The 22,706-nt window shown below is 31.4% G+C and overlaps 1 protein-coding gene across 1 annotated transcript; it reads right to left on the bottom strand.

Moving 5' to 3' along the window:
* Positions 1-2,662: 2,662 nt before the first annotated feature.
* On the bottom strand, positions 2,663-22,141 carry LOC145038434 (ent-kaurene synthase 2, chloroplastic-like). Its single transcript, XM_078986801.1, has 14 exons — positions 22,027-22,141; positions 21,909-21,946; positions 21,527-21,812; positions 21,255-21,435; positions 5,221-5,429; positions 5,022-5,142; positions 4,834-4,931; positions 4,537-4,739; positions 4,334-4,446; positions 4,147-4,245; positions 3,844-4,059; positions 3,625-3,766; positions 3,256-3,501; positions 2,663-2,997 (listed from the first exon to the last, which is right to left on the bottom strand). Exons 1-14 carry the CDS (start codon positions 22,139-22,141, stop codon positions 2,686-2,688), a joined length of 2,379 nt encoding a protein of 792 aa, XP_078842927.1. The 3' UTR covers positions 2,663-2,685.
* Positions 22,142-22,706: the final 565 nt, after the last annotated feature.

Genomic DNA, 22,706 nt, shown 5'->3' on the forward strand with positions numbered 1-22,706 from the left:
AAGGGTGTGTATGAGAGGCTAACCTATGTTTATGATTTATAGCCGGAGGATTTGCGATTCAACAGTTAGGTGCTTAGCAAGCAGACTTCAGCAACTACTTTCGAGGTGAGTTGCTTTCTAATAGCGGTGGGTCTACGACCACAATACCGGCCCACCAGTAGGAGGTGTATGTTAGATGATTGTCTTTGTGATATCATCTAGGTTTTCTACTACCTGATACATTATATGATGGCATGATATGTGATAGTAGTAGAGTTTGGTCGTTAGGACCGAAGGGTAGGTTAGGCAGCCCAACTATGTCTGACAGTATGTGATGATATGTTTATATGTCAGTATGATATGTTATATGTGTTAGTGGTAGTAGGAGGGGAGCAGTCCCCGAGGTTCGGCTGTTAGGACCGAAGGGTAGTCAGCACCCCAGAACGGCTTGACATGGGTAGTCAGCACCCCAGAATGGCTTGACACAGGTAGGTCGGCACCCTAGAATGGCTATACCGGGTAGGTCGGGCACCCCAGAACTGCCTGGCAGTATGTATGCTATGTGAATATATGGTATGTGGTACAGTAGGGGAACTCACTAAGCTTCGTGCTTACGGTTTCCAGTTGTCATTTCAGGTACCTCTTCTGTCAAGGGGAAGGAGCTGGCATGGTAACGGCGCATCACACACGCTCTTTTGATTTCCGCACCAAGAGTCATTCTGGGATTTTGTACTCTGACATGTTCATGTTTTATGTTTTGGTTTACGGCCACGAGATATGTTTTATCAAATATTATGATCGTATGATATTTTGTTACAAACGCTTTTTCAGATCGTTTAATTAAAAACGAAACTTTTGGCCCGTATTTTTGGGATGTTACACAAACTCAGATATGGACTTATTAAAAGGGTATGGTTCCAGATCTGGACCTCTCCAGGTCCCCAATGACATAAAGTTGCTCACTTTATCTAGCTTAGCCCCTTTCCATGCACCAAAACCTTATAGGAAGCTTAGTTTTGATGATATAGCCTTGGAAGGCCTTGCATGCATGTAAAGTTGGAAACTTTATGTGGTATCTGCACTAGGGAAGGTTAGATCTGAAGTTTGGGACCTTAGATCCACTGGAAAGGGATGAACCTGAAAGGGATTGAAGGAACTTGTCGAGTCCCTTAGTTGACTCGACGAGTCGGGGCGGGGTTTTCCCGTTTTAAGTTTCTGATTGAGTGTAATGAAGGATTAGGGTTTTGGTCTGAATGAACTTTAGGCTTCCTGGACATTTGATGAACTCGACGAGTCAAAAAGGTGACTCGACGAGTTGGCTCGGGATCAAGTGGAATAAACCTGGGAGGAACAACGAGTTGTCAGATGAACTCGGCCTGTTGAGGTCAACATGGACTGTTGACCTTGACTTTGACCAAGGTGGACCAGAGTTGACTTTGAGGATATCTATTAGGATTATGCCAAGTGAATCACATGTTGATTATAGGCATTTGAGGAGGAGCAGTGCGTGGGGAAATACCTGATCTTAACTTATCAATTCAAAATCTGAGAGGTGAGTCTCCTCACCATACCAATAGGTCGAAGGCACCAAGGCCGACCCATTATTTGTTACGTATGTGCTAGTGGATTATGTGATATGCGATATGCTAGTTGTATCTATGATACTTGTATGAAAAACCTCGAGGGGTTCCCGAGGCACTTAGGTATAAGACCTTGGAGGGTTTCCACGGCATCCTAGGTAAAGACCTTGGGGGTTCTCGAGGCACTTAGGTGTAAGACCTTGGAGGGTTACCCTGGCATCCTAGGTCAAGACCTCGAGGGGTTCCCGAGGCATTGGGTTAAGACCATGTGGGGGTTCCCATGGCACCCGGAGTTAGACCCTTGAGGGTTTCCAGGGATTCCTTATATGTGAGTATGCATGGCTTATGTGGTATATGTGGCTTTTATTGCTGATATGATATGTGTTTATGTGGATTATGTGTGCGGTATGCTCTGGGGAACTCACTAAGCATTAGCTTACAGTTTGTAGATTTGTTTTAGGTACATCTGAGCCCAAGGGCAAGGACAATGCTTGATGGCGCGACATGCACTCTCTTAGGTGTTTTCTTATGGGATACTCTGATAATTTGAAATAAAATTGTACTTAATATGAATTTTGAAAACAATTGTATTTAGGATTTCATGATTTGTGGAAAAAATTTTGGTTAATCAAAAATGAAAATTTTCTTTTGAAAATTGGATCGTTACATAAGAGAAAGATATAAAAACCATGTTTTAATTTTTAATTTAAAAAAATATAAAAAGCCACATAGACTAAGTATAAGAAATGAAAATCGGAATCAAATTGGATAATTCCCTTGTTTAACAGGTAAAATCATACTTTAGGGATCTATTATGAAAAAAAAAACATTAGTAATCAAATCAGGCAAATAACAAAAGTTTATTGTGCTATAAGAACATTTTTTTTTCTGTCGGTAATATTTCATAGGTAATAACTAATAATGCGTAATATTTCATAGGTAATTACTAATAAGGCGTATTTTATTTGTAATTTTTTAAAACAACTCAACAACAAGAAATAAGTTTTGTGCGAAACTCTTAATGTGGAAGAAAATCTAGAAACAAAAAGAAACATATTCAAAAGATAAAATAAGATGAAAATAAGCACATAAGAAACGCATGATATCATTTGTGTTATTTTTATTCTTAGAGCATTGACCGGTGGTATACCGGGTCATAGATGATTTCCTTGACAACATCAAGGATTGCATTTCCAGTGTACCCGTCATCTTTTGCATAAAAAAGATTCACCACATTGCACATGCTCCAAAATGCATCTTTGCAAGCTTTCGGAACAATACTTCCCTTTGTTTCCAACACTAATTTCATCATTTCTCTCCTATGATTCTCCATCAGCATCTTAATCTCCTCTACAGCTTCTTGTTCCCCAATCCCAGTATTCTTTCTATGACTCATGTACAATGGTACAGCATTCAGTTGCCCCGCCTTCGATTCTCTCTACAAGCATTCCATTCATGCAACTTGTTAGTTCTAGTAGTAGTATTTTCACATCTTTGGAATTCTCATAGAGGAGACTAGCTAGATGGATAAAGCCTTCATGAGCTATATATTGTTAATAACGAACATGTCATAGACATAAAAGATTCAGAACAAGTCCATGTCCCACCTTTATGTGTGGTACAAAAAGTTGCAACTTTTGTGCCACTATGAGTGCAATGCTCAAACTTACAAGATGATGAAGTGGAAAACATCTACCTTAAAGGTATGTATATCATTTAGAAGACGACCATAAGTGCTCATTAGCTCAAATAACTTGAGATACTCAGAACTTTGAACGATCTCCTCTGACAATCTTGGCCCCACAAAGTATATAGCCAGAGGCACAATTGGACCTAAAGCAAATGATAATAAACCATTTTCTATATACTCTCTCATTGTTGGCACTGAACCATCTCTAGCCCATATAGCTTCTCTCAACATACTCTTCACCACATCCACCCACTGTTTTATAAAACAAATAACTAAATTAATTAATACCATCGTTTTGTAAATTTCAGTGGGAAAAACTGAGAAATTAAGTATATATACGAAAGTAATGAGATGCCTCGAATGATTTCATCTTACAATTTCAATAACATGACTTGTTATGTCTCGTTCTTGCCACTTAAAAGCTTTGTCTATATTCGAACTGGCTGTATCCTTAATTGCTAAAAATAGAATGCGAACTTCCTCTGAACAACAATCATTTTGGACATCTACATTCCATCTGTGGTTGAACATTATATGTATATGGATCAAGATTATTTAAAAAGCATATATATTTAGGATGCTATATATACTTACTTCTCAACTGTATGAACCAAGTTCACCAGTTCATCTATAGACCCCCCACCATCAAAGAAGTCATCCATCACTGTCGTGAGCATACAACTTTTGGCCCATGAAATTCTGGCGTCTGATAATTCAGGAGAGGGAAAAGTTGAAGCAGCAGAGAAGTAACAGTAGGCTGTCTTTTGCCTAGCAAACTTGAGCTTATCCAATCTAAACTCCATCACCCACCTAACGACACAAAATGAGAACAAGATTTACAAACAAATTGAAAAATAAAAAGGATCAATAACAAGGCTTTAGAATTTAGATATGCACCTTTCAAGATCTTTTATTTCTTCACGATAGATAGATTGGCATGCATTAAAATCATCCACTGCCAACCTTAGGAAATCTTCATTGCTAATGTTTAATGAACTGTCATTAGAGTACAATATGTAATCAGGATTATGAAGTCAGATAAATATAAAATCTGACTTTTGTTTTAGGATTCCAAATACCTCACCTATATGTGGTTTTCAATATTAATCTATTGTCTACATTGTAATGCTCTATATTTCTTCTAGTGGACATGCGTTCTAGACTGCCATTGAAGGGAAGCTTAAGTGCATCATCCACCTGATTTAATTATAAAGATTTCAGAACTGTGGATATTACAATTAAAGGGAGATATATAACTTGTCAAAGGGTTCGAATATACTAAAATACCTCTCTGTGAATAGAGTTAGAAGCAGTGGATATTTCCTTTTTAAGGAAATCAGTCGACATCGAATTTTGTTCTCCGAAACCCAATTCCTCTTGATATATAATATGCGATGCCTTAAACACTTCAAGAGCTGCATATACATCTTTAAAACGATCTTTACATGAACTCATGTAATCCCCCTCTTTAGTAATTTTAGCCAATGGATCTACAGCAAAAGCCAAGTGATGATACAAAAAAAATAAAATAAGAAGATTTAGTGAAAATGACTTACCATTTGTTCCATTGTGTAAGAAATATACCTGATGAGACTTCATACCCATTTATCCGTAATAACCGAAAGGCTAGAGCACAAGTGACAACATCCATGAATATTTGCACGTCCCCCTCCACCCAACATCTATTTTTGTGGCTAATAGTATTAATTATATTTCCATCTAAGAAATTGAACAAATACTTTTAGCTAACGCATTAAAGTTATGAACATTACCTGTAAGCTTCGTCTAAAACATTTTGGATTTCCACCCTGAAATGACGTGTGATTCCCAATTTATAAAGTGTATCAACCATGCAAAGTCGAACGTATAAATCAAGAGGGTAAACTGTTGGAACTGAGATCACTTAAACATATTAGCAATATGTAAAATTCATGTATAGGAAATGGATGACTATGAAAGAAATAGATATACCAGCATTCCCAAACTTGTCCAAGAGTGAAGTTAAATAATCAAGACAACCATCGTTTTGATTATGAATAAGAGCAGCAGCTGTTGCTGAGGGTGAATTGAAGAGAGAACCATTCTTCATCTGATATTTCATCACCATATTCCAGTCATGGAAATTCCCGAGTCCTTCTGAGACATATGCCAAGTACGCTTTCTTCTCATTTGAGTGACATCTAAGTGATGGAAACAAATTAATGATGAAGATTTGTGAAACGACTTTATAGAGACCTATGTTTTTGGTATGTTCATATTACATATTTATAGAGATTATCTAACATACATCACAAATAATAATTGGACAAACAAAAAATTGTTTTTTTACTTCAATGTCATTTTGTCTTGATTTTATTGTTTATCACCAATAATAGTTGGACAAACTAATGAAAACCATGTATCTACAAGATAAACGAATGCACCTAATTATTAATTGATATTTCAAATGCATGCGACCCCTTTAAATTCTTTAGCCAATTATTTATGGAAAATAAGTGAGATTTGAAGTGAAATATCGTTGTGTGTAGTATGAATAGATGGGGGCATGTACTTTAGATACATGTAGAGAGTGTTAGATTTTTGGGTTGAAATACCACTACGGAATTTTAAAAATCGTGATAACACTTTCAAATTGAAGTATTTTAATAGTACTCCTAAATCTTTAATTATATAAGTTTCATAAGAAATGCAAGAAGAGAGAATGATATTGTTGAGATTTTCGTTAGCATCATAATTATAGCCAAAAATCGGTTGATTAAGTACATCTCTTATCATAAAACTGTCACAAGAAAATGTTCGGAAAATTATCAGCAAATAGTTTTAAGTCTAAAAACTATCACAAGACAGTTTTCAACAGTCATGAACTTTATAGCTCGACCTAGCCAGGGACTCTGCCCCTTGGACCCTTCTAGGGGCTACCGCCCCTTGGACCTCGATCCCAGGACGCTACCCCCGACCCATGTTTGTTCACGGGCTTCGTTCCTAAATAGCAATGTATTTTCATTCTTTAACAACTTTAAACAAGTTTTCACTCTGCATCATCCTTGTTCAATATTTATAATGATTGCTTTTGGTCTACAAATTAATCCCATTACACTTAAATAATATTGGTGAAAGAAATCACCAATAGAGAGCAATGCTAATCCTTATCGTAGTAAGCATACCTTGAATTTAAATAGAAGTACTAAAACAAAACATACATTTAAATAGTCTAAACAGGCCCCTTGGACTAAAAGTCTCGTTGTTTTTTTTTTCTTCTGGTTCCAAACATGCTTCTTCGTTTTCTATAGTTCCATAACATTTAGCCTAGCCTTTTCAGTCATAACTGGCTCTAACACCGAAATAACAGATCCCAAACCCGAAACCAAACTAGAACTGATTACATTATACTGGCCTGGTCTTCGGTTATGCAATTTGTAACTTTACTGTTTTTTGTTATTCTGGTTCTGGAACCAAACACACCCTAAGGGAGGAGGGAATCGTAGAGGGTTGGAGTGAGCGGGTTTGACCAGGAAGGAGGAGAGGGGTGGGCGGGAGGAGAGCAAGAGAGAAAAGAGGGTGTTGAGCGGTTTCTTGAAACCGCTGGAGGGTTGAATCGCAGAAGAAAAATAGGAAGATGGGTTGGGAGGGCTGCGGTTTAGGCGGGTTTGGCTCCCTCCACAAAGGGTTTGGCGGGTAGCGGGAAGGACGAGTACGATTTCATCCTCCATAATGTAAATGGAATCCAACCTAGTAGTTTGGGTGGGTCCATGAAAAGAGGGAGGTCGATTTCATCTCTAATTCTTGTCATTTCCATTATTTTTTCACGGGTAAAAAAGACAGGTCTTTGCTAACCCGTCTCCGGCTGGAGCCTGATCCATGCACATCCTATTAGCTAGCTTCATTTTTTGTTTTTTTTTTTGTTTACGTTTTTTGGCCCAATTTTCAACAATTAATATGGTCCAAACCTATTTTATAGCTTTTGTTTTATGTTTTCTCTTATTCACTTAAAATTTAGTTTTATTTTAAAAAACTTTTTTGTATAACTTCTTTTATATTCATTTTGCAAAATCGTTTTTTTATGAAATCGTCTTTACAAAAGTAGTTAATTTTTTTATATTTTCTTTTTTGTTTTTAAAATTTTTATGTTTTTACACATGTCTTTTAAAATAATTTATTGTAAATGATGTCTTTGCTTATCTGAAACTTTGTTAGTAACTGTTGGCAATTTAATCTGAGTCCAATAAGGCTAACTGGCGTGTTTGGATCAGATCACAAGACTTGGAGTGTTGGCCAAGGTTTATAAGGCTTCCTTGAGTCATAAGGAATGCTTATATGGAAAGTATTTAGGAATCTTATTTTAATACTAATAAGATATGCTTAGTATAAATTTTGATATGATCCTGTATTGTGTTTCATCATATTGAAGTTTTGAGTTATAAGTTTCTTCAATAAAAGATTAAAGTAAGTTATGTAGTTCTCGTCTTATTTCTATTAAGTTTTTAATTGGTATCAGAGCTCTATGAAATCAGGAAAACTCGTGTGAATAAAAAGCCCACTTAATCTCTTGCATTCAAAAATTGATATCTGATCTGAAATCGAAACCTTTCACCTAATCAGAAATCAAATATTTGCATATTAGATAAAACTTGCAACAACAAGTGAAGTTGTGACTGATTTGCACCTAAAGAAAACCATCGATAGCAGGTGACGATGCACCTAAGAAGTAGTCAACCTGCAACACAGGTGTGAAGTTCCCGTACGGTAGTTTTTGTTGTTTCCTATTTTTGCTTGTGTTTGAAGCAAGAATTACCATCATAAAACATGTTCTCTTGTTCAAAAACATAGATCGTGTGGTGATCCTAATAATAATAATAATAATAATAATAATAATAATAATAATAATAATAAAATAAATGAACCACTTGGTCTCCTGCTTTGTGTGGTGGGTTACAAGGATTTGGATCAATCTTTAAAAGTTGAAATCTGTTGAAGATGACAGGGGGAGAATCATCACAACCCCCAGTGAAGGAAACGCACTACTTGGGATTCATGGCGTCTGGAATGTGATCAATCCTAGACTAGATGACATGAAGAAGAACAACATCGTGAAAGGATTGTTGTATCAATCGATTTTGGAAGACTTAATCATATAAATCGGTAATCTAAAAACTGGAAAAAAGATGTGGGATGTGATTAAAACTCGCAACCTTTGAGCTAATTAAGTGAAGGAAGCGAGACTCCAAACTCTAATCATAAATTTTGAAAATCAAAAGATGAGTGACACAAGCACCATAGACAACTTCGTAGCAAAATTATTCGAAATTGCTTCGAAATCCACTTCACTAGGAGAGTTAATGACTGAACAGAAGCTTGCGAAGAAGTTTCTTACGAGTCTCCCTAGACAATTTGTCCACATAGTTGCAGCCTGTGAACAAGTTTTGGACCTTAAGACGATAGGCTTTGAAGATGTGGTTGGCGCTAAAAAGCTTATGAAGAAATAATCAAGGTAGAAGACAAAGCAACCATGACTCAAAACAAATTACTTTATTCCAAAGGATAATCATCCAATAGAAATAGCGAATCATCAAGAGGTAGAGGTTGGGGTTCAAATTATCGAGGTAGAGGACGTGGCGGTGGACGTGGTCGAGGTAACACACAAGCTCATGGTCACTCAGAATCCTCTAAAAATTTTGAAGATCAAAAGTGTCTTAAAAATGAACAAGTGATAGTAGAACATGTTTATGGAGACAAGCAACAAACATATCTACTTACGAAGGACTTAACTCAGTTAAGGTTCACAAAGATGAGAGCGTTACTTGGCATGCAATAGTTACCCTCAATTTAGAAATTCAGGGGTGATTGTTAGTGAATTAATCTGATTCTAATAAGGCTAGCTGGCGTGTTTGGATCATATCACAAGACGTGGAATGTTTGTCCAAGGTTTACAAGACTTCCTTGAGCCATAAGGAATGCTTATATGAAAAGTATTTAGGAATTTTATTGTAATACTAATAAGATATGTTTAGTATAAATTTTGATAGGATCATGTATTATGTTTTTTCTTAAGCTTTTAGTAATAGTTCTAAATTGGTTTTTTAAGAATTCCTTAGTACATCTTATTTGAAACTTTGTTTTGTATAAATTATTGTTTTACAAAATTAGTTTTTATTTATAGAACTATTTTTATAAATCTCTTTGGATCTTTATCTTTGTTTTATGTAAATTTTTTTAATATATGTTTTTCATCTTTGTTTTTATGATTATATACTATAAAACTAGTTTATAACTCGTGTGAACCATATTTATAAAAGTAAATAAAATTTCATAATAAAAACTTAAAGTTATCAATAAGTTATTAATTAAGAGATATTTTTTTAGTAATATAAAATTATAATCATTGATTTAATAAATACATGAAATTATGTTACCTTATAATTTGTATTAATTTTATTTTAATTTTTATTCTATGTTATTAACTTAATGTAATTAGAATGAAAATCTTAAAATTTAAAATTTAAAATGGAAAATCAATAGGTTGATAAGTAGCATGACATTAATTAAGATGTCTAATAGGATAATAAATACAAAATAAATAAATAAATAAATATAGCATTTTATTAGAACAGAGATTATGTTTTTAAAATTATGTTTTACCTTATTATTATATTAATATAAATTTTCTACGTCGAAGATTTGTTGCCTCACTTGAAGAAAAATGCTTTGATTTAACCTAATATTTGAATTTATGCTGGGTTTTTCTAAAAGAAGATTTGACCTTATTATTATATAAATATAAATTTTCCAATCTCAAGCTGATTTTTTTGTCTTTTATTATTTTTTTCCTTATTTTGTTTTTTTTAATTCTTTTTCAATTTATTATTATTATTATTATTATAAATTTCGCATAAAGTTTTAACATTTGGACGACATTATAAAATCGGTTTTTAAATTTTTTTTATATATTAATATTATTATTATTATTGTTATTAATATTATAAATTTCGAACAACATTTTATAAATATGATATTATAAATTCGAACGACTATATAAAATCGGAATAAAAGCAAAGTTTGTCCATATTAATTACGGATATTAGTTGGTACGATATTACAATTGAGTGGTGTGTTATGCGGATTGAAAATATTTAGTCAAGCATTATAGAATGTTTTTTCATTTATATAGTCGTTCGAATTTATAATATCCGATTTATAAAATATTGTTCGAAATTTATAATAATAATAAAAGTAATAATATTAATGTTAAAATGTAATATATATATATATATATATATATATATATATATATATATCGATTTTATAAATCCTTTTGAATTTATAATGTCGTCCGAACGTTAAATTTTTTTGCTAAATTTATAATAATAGTAATAATAATAAAATATAATAACAATAATTATAATATTATAAATTAAAAAGAATTAAAAATGAAAAAAACAAAATAGGAGAAAAAAATAATGTCAAATCAAATATCAAAATTTTGATTTGATTGACTTTAACGGAGCAAATATAGTTAATAGGGTACTTATAGCGGTTGATCCAATATCTAGCTTTAGACTTTTGATCATTCTTATAGGGTTGTATTTTGTTTCTCAATGTTCCATATATAAAAAGAAAATGAATATTTTTTTTGGTAATTATATAATTTTTATTGTTTAGCAAATTAAATCAACTTTAATGACAAGAAAAAAAAACATATAAACATTAATTAGTATGAAGTAAAATCTAAGTTCAAAGTTTTCACGAGACAAATAGATATAAAAAATAATAAACTTAATAAATACGTTAAAGTTGGATAATTAGTAAGGAAACATTCAAGATGTTCAATACATACATATTTCCTATCTCTGTTCTTGAGTTTAACTTAACGAGAGAAAGGAAAGGAAATGAGTGGAAATAAAAATAAAATAAAATTGATGTTTTCGGGTTTCATTAAAGGAAGGAAATAAAATTGGGAGGGTTTGGAAGGAAAGAAGAAAATGATTAATTTTCCTTCCACTTCTCTCAAACTTGGGAACACAAAAGAAAATTTTGTTTTCTTTTCCTTTCTCTTCTTTTCTCTCATAACTTTTTTTTTTTTTGATAAACTCGGGAACGGGATGATAGTTCAGTAATAATATTAATTGTTGTATGTTATATATAAAATTTTAGTGTTAAAAAAGGGGCTTGTTTAAAATGTTCGATGATTTTGGTTAAGGATGAGCGTGAGATGGAACCGGTACTGACTCGTCCCGTTCCCGAGTACCGAACTGAATTAACGTCACCGGTACTGTACCGGAATCGTACTAGTACTAATACCAATTTTCAAATTTCATGTATTTAGAGTACCAAGTATCATCTCGTATTTTTAAATTCGGTACGACTTGATACCGGTTCCGGTACGATACCGGTTCACCCCTAATTTTGGTAATTTAGGAGGGCCATAACCCAATTTTTATAAATTGCTATCAAATAGCCTTATTGTCCAAAGAAAATCAAAACACTTTTTTTTGGGTAAATTACACGAATGATCCCTATGGTTTAGGGTAACTTGCGCGTTTGGTCCCAAACTTATTTTTCTAACTCGGAAGGTCCCTACTATTTGTTTTTGCTACACGCTTGGTCCCTGTCTTACATAAAAAGTCTATTTTTCCCTTGATTTTTTAATTTATTTAAATAAACACACCCTCAATCTCATTCTCTCTCCTTACCTTACCTACTCTATCATTTTTCTCTATTTAAATAATTGCCTTTTTACGTAAGATAGGGACCAAACGCGTAACAAAAACAAACAATAGGGATCAAATGTGTAGCAATAACAAACAGTAGGGACCTTCCAAGTTAAAAAAATAAGTTAGGAACCAAACGTGCAAATTACCCCAAACCATAGGGACCATTCGTGTAATTTATTCCTTTTTTTTTTTTCAACAAACTAAATCTTCATGCCGGCACAGGTAGGGATGAGCATCGGAACCGGGTACCCGCTTTTGGAACCGGAACCGCCTCAGAACTGCCGGTTTTGGAACGGAAACCGCCTTAGGCGGTTCCGGTTCCGGTTCCTAAAGTTATGGAACCGCCTTAAGCGGTTCCGGTTCCGGTTCTCGTTTTTTCGGAACCGCTACCCGCTGGGTACCCGCCGGAACCGGTTTATATATATATATATATATATATATATATATATATATATATATATATATATATATATATATATATATATATATATATATATATATATATATATATAAACGTGTGTTACTTAGACCGGTTTAGAATATATTGGTACGATTTTATCCGTCTTTGGTCCGAATTGATTTGATTCAGATCGAACTAAATTGTGGTTTTGTCAAAAAAGTTAACAAAATTAATGCGACCGGGTTACCCGCTCCCGGAACCGGAACCGCCGGTTCCGGGACTGGTTCCAAACATTTAAGAACTGCCTAGAGCGGTTCCGGTTCCGGTTCTAACTTTCTAGGAACCGCCGATTCCGGTTCCGATTCCGGTTTTCGCCAAATGAGGCGGGTACCCGCCTACGCTCATCCCTATCGGAACCCTAGTTTTAGACCCCTCTCAAGTCTCAACACAAATACAAAAGTATGGACCACACCTTTTTTAATTTATATATTTGGATTATACTTTGACTATTTCTATTTAAGTTTATTAAAAATATGTGATAAAGAATAAATATTATTTTCAATATTACACCATTACAGTGAGTTAATTTGTACATTTATAATAAGATTCATATCGAATATATTTTGATAATTTGTTATTATAAATTATTCAAACTTTTATAGAAAAAAACCACTATTGAATATGTTTTTTAAAAAACATGGCAAATAAAATATTTATTTATATTTTTTATTTGATATAAAAACTATATGTTAAACACAATTAATTAGTGTGCATTACTTATTTAAAAACATTAAAAAGATTGTTACCGATGGATATAGATCCTAAAATGTATAGGTTTATATGTCAACTATGTAAATTACAAATGATAATGTGACATTCCTTTTGGAATGTCAATCTTTTGTAAGGATTTCAGTTCTTACAAATCAAATTTTCATTAACTTTATTTGATAAAAAAACCACTGTAAAAATCTTTTATGATGAAAAACTTTCTTAAACGTTTTTTTTTTTTTTTTTTCAAATATTAAATATTTGTCCACTAATTTTTCATTTTTAAGCATATTTGTCGTATGGTATTACTGCTTTGTTTACCAACTATTTTTTTTTTAACCGGCAAATCTAATCTACTACTAAACTAACAACACTTATTACACTTATGTTCACGACGGGACTTGAACCCTCAATCTCAAAGAGGGAGCGCACCTCCTGATACCACTGGGCTACAAAGCCCTTTGGTTTACCAACTATTTAGATATAGGAATAATAAAAAACGATAAATATATTGTATAGTTCCATGACATTTTAAAATATTATGCAGTAGTTTTTTAATACATTATATATTTACCTCTTTAACCGCATTGTCAAATACTTTTTAATTAACATTTTTTTATCAAAGTATTAACTGTTAGCAAATGTTATTTGACTTCATAACTCCTACAAATTGAGAATTTTGATCTGAATTTGTACATGCAAATGGGTAAGTACTAATAAAAATGCTAGAATTACCCCCTCCCCTTCTTTCAGTTAGAAATAATCTGTAAGTTATCCCATAAGTCATTGGCGGTGCAATCATCGCTAGAAATAATCTGCAAAACAGTTGGATCATAAGTGTAATAGAACCATGACTTCACACGTGAGTCGATTGACACCTAATCTTCATCATCTTCTTCGAGGGCTTGGATTTGCCATTAATGTGACCTGGAACCTTAGCACCTCTGATTCTATAATCGCGTTTGACTCCACGACTGCTCCCTGTTCTTCGAGTGTCCCTTCTTCTCATGCTACTGGTCATCATATAACTACTCGCTCTCAGACAGGTTCCTTAAAATTGCATACCGTTCTAAACCTTTCTGATGCTTCTGGCATATCTCCGATTCCAAGATCTACAGCTCAGGCCATGTGTGATCCAAATTGGAAATCCACCATGGATGTTGAAATGGCTGCCCTCAACTCCAATCATACATGGGAGCTTGTTCCTTACCCTCCAACTGCCAACATTATTAGTTGTTGTTGGCTCCATCGATACAATTTTGATTCTAAAGGTAACCTCAGTTGTTAGAAAGGCAGATTGGTAGCTTAGGGTTTTTCTCTATAATCGGATTTAGATTCTGATGATACATTTAGCCCGGTTATAAAACATGTCACCATCCGTACTATTCTTAGCATTGGCTCCATCGATACAATTTTGATTCTAAAGGTAACCTCAGTTGTTAGAAAGGCAGATTGGTAGCTTAGGGTTTTTCTCTATAATCGGATTTAGATTCTGATGATACATTTAGCCCGGTTATAAAACATGTCACCATCCGTACTATTCTTAGCATTGGTGTCTCAGTAATGGCCAATTCAGTAGGTTGATGTTAATAATGTTTTTTTTACATGGAGACCTTCCTGAAGAGGTCTACATGAAGCAACCCCCATGTTATGTTCAACCACAACATCCTGATCGCCTACGAAAAGTTTTATATTAACTCAAACAAGCGCCTCGTGCATGGTACCAACGGGTTGCGATTTACATCTCCTCTATAGGTTTTAAGAGCAATCGACCTAACTTTATTCTTTACATCAATGACATTATTCTTATAGCCTCCACTAACTCTCTTATCAAGAGAGTCATCTTATATCTCTCTTCTGAGTTTGCTATGACAGATTTAGGCTCTCCATCTCTCTCTCTCTCTCTCTCTCTCTCCCTCTATCTCTCTCGGCATTGCTACTACTCGTATCGCTAACAATTTGTTTCTTTTGCAGACTGTTTTTGCCAAGGAGATTCTCTCTCTAGCACATATGACCTCCTACAACCCCTGTAGCACTCTGATAAACTCCAAACCAAAGCTTTCTTCCTCCGGGCCTTCGATTTCTGATCCAACGTTGTATCAAAGTGTAGCTGGAGCATTACAATATTTAACCGTTACCGGTCCAGATATTGCTTATGTTGTTCAACAGGTCTACCTCTACATGCATGACACACGTGAACCACACTTCCTTGCTTTGAAATGCATTTTGCATTACATTCAAGGCACACTTCATCTTGGTCTTCATTTACATCCATCTCATGTCGATCGTTTGGTCTCTGATTTTGATGCTAATTAGGTTGGTTGTCCTCAGACATGCCAATCAACTTTTGGGTTCTATGTTTATCTTGTTGATAATCTTATCTCATGGTCCTCATAACATCAACATGTTATCTCCCGGTCTAGTGCGGAAGCAGAGTATACTACTAGAAAATTAGGTATCAACGAAGTAATTAGCGACGAAAAATATACGTAGCTAATCAACAACGAATTTGCTAGGGGCCAACTACAAAAATTACCCAACTCAGTAAACCCTAAATATAACTTTGTAAATATCATAGACCCATCACTGATTTCCAATTCCCTCCTATATTTTCGTTGATTTTTCATTTCCCTCTCAAATTTTTTCTTCCCCTATGGCCCCCTCCCAAAAATTCTGATACTGAAAAAACATCTTTAACCTAATTTCCCCTCATTTCAAGTCGTCGCCCCTACCTCCAACATCGTTGATTCTGGCCAACCCCAACATCATCGATTTCTGCCACCACCACCCATAACATCTCCTATTCACGACTTCAAGTACACATTAGTTTCTCTTAGAGGCGCCAACAACAAAATTGAAACTCGACCATTATGGGTCTTTAGAATTTTTGTTGCATATCGCCATGACTCTAGCTATGTTTTTGTATTCACTTTCAAGATAGCTTTATATGCCTAAATATAACGTTGAGTGTTGAATTTTTTATTTTAAACAAGTTTAGGGTACGAGGCATCCAGTTTCTCCATGCCCCAAATGAGGTGCGCTGATAATACCAGGCAATCTATGCCCCAAATCAGGCATTCTCTTAACCAAAATATAAATATTGATTGTCGAAGTTCTAATGTTAAACAAGTTTAAAGGAACAGGGGCTAAGCAATTATTTTTCGAGAATTTGACTTATCAATAATCATACATTTTGATAAAGTATTTATCTTTGAATCATAAATTGAACATTTTTTGTTGGAGAAAGTATAAATGAGTTATTTTCTTCTTTGTCATGGTTTGATGTATGCTTGAATTGCTTGATAGGGTGTTAAGCTTTAACTGAGAAAGCTTGAAGGAGCTGTGGAGGCCATTTATGATAATGTACTTAACCTTGATGAGATGCGGAGGCTTTCAGGGAGAACTTGTACTTAACCTTCATAAGAGTATTGATGCTAATCTAATTTAATATTTAATACCAGAAAACAAAAGGTTTTTTGTATTGATAAACTTAGATAAGAGTGATTCCAACCGATCAAGAGAGAGACATAACAGATTAAATGATGGATACAAAAGAAAACCTATGATGAATGAAAGATCTAACTCATACTACTTTTGTGTGTTGTGACAATGTGAGTGTTATGTATTTAGCTTCCAACCCGGTTTAGCACTAAAGAATCAAACATGTGGAAATAGATTTATATTTTGCGAGAGAACGTGTTGTCATTAGTCAGGTTCGCATTCTGTATGTTTTATCTACTCACCAATTTGCAGACATCTTCACCAAATGACTACATATACACTTAATTATTTATTTTCGTAACAGTTTAAACATTCATGAATCTCCGGCTCAAATCAAGGGGGAGTATTAGCACATGCCGTTTAACATATAGTGTAGGTTTATTATATATACTAATAGTATAGGGTCCTTTTTCGTAAATATATACCTACATTTGTGTATTTATACTGTGGGAATGCAATACAGACTCTATGAGGGTATTCACATATTTATTATTATTATTATTATTATTATTATTATTATTTTGCATAGTTATAAAAATACATATATCAAATAATATATTTTTCTAATAAATAATATAATTAAGAGGATGTTATAAAAATGTTATTGAGAAGAGAATATAAAATAGATTGTTATAATAGATACATAAATAGTTAAATAATATTAGGTGATTATAAAATGATACAAGTAAAACATATAAACCAACAATATAAAATAGTGAAAGATTTACAATATAAAATAGTGAAACATTTCATAGGAAAGTTTTGGATATATCTAGTGAAGGTTATTTTGAAAATCACATATATTATGTGACGTTGGAATTGTTTACGAACTCTCACAATATTTATCATTTATATACGTACCATCCTAACTCTAAACTCTCACAATATTTATCATTCATATACATATCATCCTAACCCTCGCATCTAAGACAATAATCTTTTATTTTAATTAACGTATACTCAAGTCTTCAAGTATATACATTAAAAGTTTCAACTCATAATTTATTTACTATACTCATATTTATATATCAACTTGAATATTTAAAAATTATAGCTATATAATACATTAATTTAGTATCACTATTGGTATTAGTTTAAAGATATTGACGAAATTTAATAATATAATATTTAAAAGTAATTTAAGTTATATAGTTCTAATAAAAACTAAAAGGATAATATTATAAAAGCCTAAATTTTTAACGCATAATTGGAAAAGACAATGATATTTTTTTTATTATTGTTGTGGTCACAACTTTTTTGCAGAATTATCACTTTAACCCATTTAACAAGTTTCATGGTTAAGTTGGTTAATTTTTTTGCAAAATCAGTCCTAAAAAGTTCAAATTTAGTCTATGAGGTTTGAAAAAAATTATACCACATGGTTTTTTAACTTTATTTTTTGTTTTTTTATATTTTATTTATTTTAGTTTTTTTTTATAAATATATGTATATTTTTTATTTTCTTTATATATATATATATATATATATATATATATATATATATATATATATATATATATATATATATATATATATATATATATTACTTATTTTCATTTTTTAACTTTATTTTTCAGCAATTTTTTAAAAACCTTTTTACCTTTTGTTTTCTATTTTTTAGTGTATATATAGAGTATATTAAAGTTTTTTTTTTTAGGTTTTTGCATATTTCTTTTCGTATTATATTTTATTTTTTTCATCTTTTTATTTTATTATTTTTTTTCTTATTTGTTTTCCAATTATTTGTTTTTTTTTTTGTATTTTTATCTTTTTATTGATATTTTTCAAAAAATATAAAATGTATTAATATATTACAGTATATTACAATTTTGATAATTTATAGTTTTTGTAATTGTTTTTTATTTTTATTCAAGTAAATAAAGTAGTTATGTTTATATTTGTAATTTCGGTCCAACTTATTTTCTTATTTTTTCTTTAATGCTATTAGATTTATGTTACGAAAAAACGAAAATTAAAAAAATAGTTTGTTTACTAAGAATTAGTGTTTTAATGTGTTATATAACTTGCAAATTAAATCATATTTCTATATGTGATATCAATAGATTAAATTCAAGATAATACTTTTCAATTTGATAATAGACTAAAAAAACAAAAAAAATAATAATAATCGATCTTTATAAAAAAAACTTGTTATAGTAATTTATATTGAATTCAAGTTTGTTTAATTTAATCAAAGTAAATAAAAACATTAGAAAAACCACAAATAACTATAATAAGGGAAAAATATAAAACAAAAATTGTAATATGAAAAAACCTTAGAAAAAATATTAGAAAAACCATAAATAAATAAAAATAGAAAAAATAATAAAAAAATAAAAAGGTGAAAAAAATAAAATATATTACGAAAATAAATATGAAAAAATCTAAAAAAAACTCTAATATACTCTATATATACACTAAAATTTTGAAAACAAAAGGTAAAAAGGTTAAAAAAAATTGTTGAAAAATAAAGTTAAAAATGAAAATAAATAAAGTATATATATATAAAGAAAATAAAAAATGTACATATATTTATAAAAAAAACCAAAAATAAATAAAGTATACAAAAAACGAAAAATAAAGTTAAAAACCCATGTGGTGTAATTTTTTCAAACCTCAAGGACTAAATTTGAACTTTTTAGGACTAATTTTGCAATAAAAGTTAACCAACTTAACCATGAAACTCGTTAAGTGGGCTAGAGTAATAATTCTACGAGAAAGTTGTGACCATAGCAATAATAAAAAAAATATCAGAGCTTTTTCCAATTATGCGTTAAAATTACCCAAAAACTAAAATGTTTATATACATGATATTATAATTATATAAGATGAAATTTTAGTAAGAACCAAATATAAACAATATTTATCATTCATATACCTATTATCCTAACTCTCGCATTTAGGACAATAATCTTTTATTTTAATTAACTTATACTCAAGTCTTAAAGTATATACATTAAAACTTTCAACTGTAAATACTCATATTTATATATCAACTTGAATATTTAAAAATTATAGCTATATAATACATTAACTTAGCATAATCACTGTTGATATTAGTTTAAAGATATTGAACAAATTAATGATATAATATTTAAAAAGTAATTTTAGTTATATAGCTCTAATCAAAACTAAAATATGTTTATATACATGATATAATATAAAATGAAATTTTAGTAAGAACTTTTTTTTTTTTTTGAACACGAGATCAGTTGGTTAGAAGTTAGACCTCCAAAGTTAGAAAACTCCATTTGCCCATGTTAGATATTTGTCTCTATCAACCGGCTAGCCCCAGTTGGTTTTAGTAAGAACTTGATATAAACAATATTTATTATTCATATACGAATTATCCTAACTGTAGCCTTTAAGACAGTAATCTTTTATTTTAATTAATTTATACCCAAGTCTTCTAGTATATATATATATATATATATATATATATATATATATATATATATATATATATATATATATTAAAAGTTTCAACTCATAATTTATTTACTATACTCATCTTTATATATCAACTTGAATATTTTAAAACTATAGCTATATAATACATTAACTTAGTATAATCACATTTGGTATTAGTTTAAAGATATCGAGCAAATTTAATGATATAATATTTAAAAGTAATTTTAGCTATATAGTTCTAATAAAAACTAAAATGTTTATATACATGATATAGTACTTATATAAAATAAAATTTTAGTACGAACCGGATATAAACAATATTTATCATTCGAATATGTATCATCCTAACTCTAGCCTCTAGGACAGTAATCTTTTATTTTAATTAACTTATACTCAAGTCTTCAAGTATATACATTAAAAGTTTCAACTGATAATTTATTTACTGTACTCATATTCATACATACACTTGAATATTTAAAAATTATAGCTATATAATATATTAACTTAGTATAATCACTATTGGTATTAGTTTAAAAATATTGACCAAATTTAATGATATAATATTTAAAAGTAATTTTAGTTATATAGTTTTAATAAAAACTAAAATGTTTATATACATGATATAATAATTATATAAAATGAAATTTTAGTAAGAACCGGATATAAACAATATTTATCATTCATATACATACCATCCTAACTCTAACCTCTAGAACAATAATCTTTTATTTTAATTAACTTATACTCAAGTCTTCAAGTATATATATTAAAAGTTTCAACTCTTACTATACTCATATTTATATATCAACTTGAATATTTAAAAACTACAGCTATATATATATAATACATTAGCTTATAATCACTATTGGTATTAGTTTAAAGATATTGACCAAATTAATTTAATGGTATAATATTTAAAAGTAATTTTAGTTATATGGTTCTAATAAAAACTAAAATGTTTATATATATATATATATATATATATATATATATATATATATATATATATATATATATATATATATATATATATATATATATATATATATATATATATATATATATATTAAAAGGTTAAGCATGAAAAATCAAACGTTCAATTTGTGAATTATCAACTTTTTGTCTAATTACTCTTTCTAAAAATAACTGTGTCTAATTAATTAGGTGGGTTCCGTATTCCAAAATCATTTATATGTTATAAGGAAGCTGATTTGTACCTTCTTAGCTCCAATTCTCTCTCATGTAACATCACACTCAAATATGTTTGGTTTAAAGGGAGCTTGATGTTCAAGTCTTTGGCATACTCAAGCATTCCAGGAAATATAATGTCAAATCCAAATGGAGATAGTTGACTCTTGTCATTAGCTGAAGCAAAATTCGACTCGATATAATGTAGACCTGCAATAAAGATTCGATTGTTTATCTGGAATATTCTGGGGACTACATAATTAAACAGACAGCGGGAGGAAGAGAGCACACTGCCACGTACCTTTGTTAATTTGATCTTTCCCGACATTCCATCGTTTTAATGCAAGTACACATGCTAATGTAGAAGAGAGAGTATCTTTAATTAATGGAGAATGATGAGGAAGAAGACCCCATGAACCATCATCAAGCTGATTATCCATTAACCAGTTCAGACAATGAGGGAAACAAGGGTACTCGGGAGAGTTTGGAGAAGGAACCATGGCTACCCAGGCTGTGTCATATGAAGAAACTGAAAGTTCCACATTACTGAATAGTTTTCGGATTCGTTCTTTGGTCATATCAAAGGTCTGCATGCATATATACAGTTTGTGGATGATACATATGTTTATGTTTCGAATCACATGTACATAATATTCAATGAACATGAGGAACGATGATCATACCATAACAGTAGGGTTAACTTGCCCAGCATGTGAAGAAGCTGAAAGAAAAAAAAAATTAAAAATAAGCCACGAAATGAAGATCGATCCAGAAAATATGAATCCACAACTCAAAGAAAACCTGTATGAATATCCGATGGAATGTCCTGCTTCATGCAACAACCAACCACCCGTGACTGGCGTGTTGGGGGCGATGAAGGGACCATGATGGATGATATGCTAAGTGCCATATTCATTGATGTTTTGTTGAGAAATATATTCCCTAAAACCACAAGTATCAAAAACCCCTTTTAATAAAGAAAGTCATTATCCAGATATAAGTTACCTGAGACTGAGAAGAACAGCTGTTGACGAAAGAGAACCCTTGAGAAGAGGAGTTATAGGGAGAAGATGAAGAAGGTGTAACGACGATGATTATATGATATCAATATATGCTAAGCAACTTGCATGAACCATGTATTATTTTTTTCATACATAGCAGACTGATATGGTTGGGTCAATATACAGGCTGAAATAAGAGCGTCCAATATTTACTAATTTGCCCGACAGCTATAACTTGTCATCATTATTATAGTTACAGCATCTCCGGTCAATGCCCGGTCTAAAACTATATCAATGGGTCGCTGGGTATCACCATTTGGATTCTGAAAACCAAGTTAATTATAATAAGGAGCAAAGTTGTTGGGCATCTCGGGTCAATGACATATGTAAGTGTGTGGTCTACTTATACGTAACTTTCATCACTAATATCCAAATAAGAGTATTATTCTTTGAGTTATTTTTTCCATATCTAAATTTGAT

This window comes from Lactuca saligna, chromosome 4 (assembly GCF_052625555.1).
Source record: "Lactuca saligna cultivar CGN05327 chromosome 4, ASM5262555v1, whole genome shotgun sequence".
Classification (NCBI taxonomy): domain Eukaryota; kingdom Viridiplantae; phylum Streptophyta; class Magnoliopsida; order Asterales; family Asteraceae; genus Lactuca; species Lactuca saligna.

Bases quoted from the DNA above. Each gene is read 5' to 3' on its own strand.
- LOC145038434 (XM_078986801.1), bottom strand. From the start codon at position 22,141: ATGAATATGGCACTTAGCATATCATCCATCATGGTCCCTTCATCGCCC. The intron at 5,143-5,220 runs GTATATCTATTT...AAGTGATCTCAG, and splicing joins GGACAAGTTTGGGAATGCTG to TTCCAACAGTTTACCCTCTT. The intron at 2,998-3,255 runs GTAGATGTTTTC...GAATGCTTGTAG, and splicing joins ATGATATACATACCTTTAAG to AGAGAATCGAAGGCGGGGCA.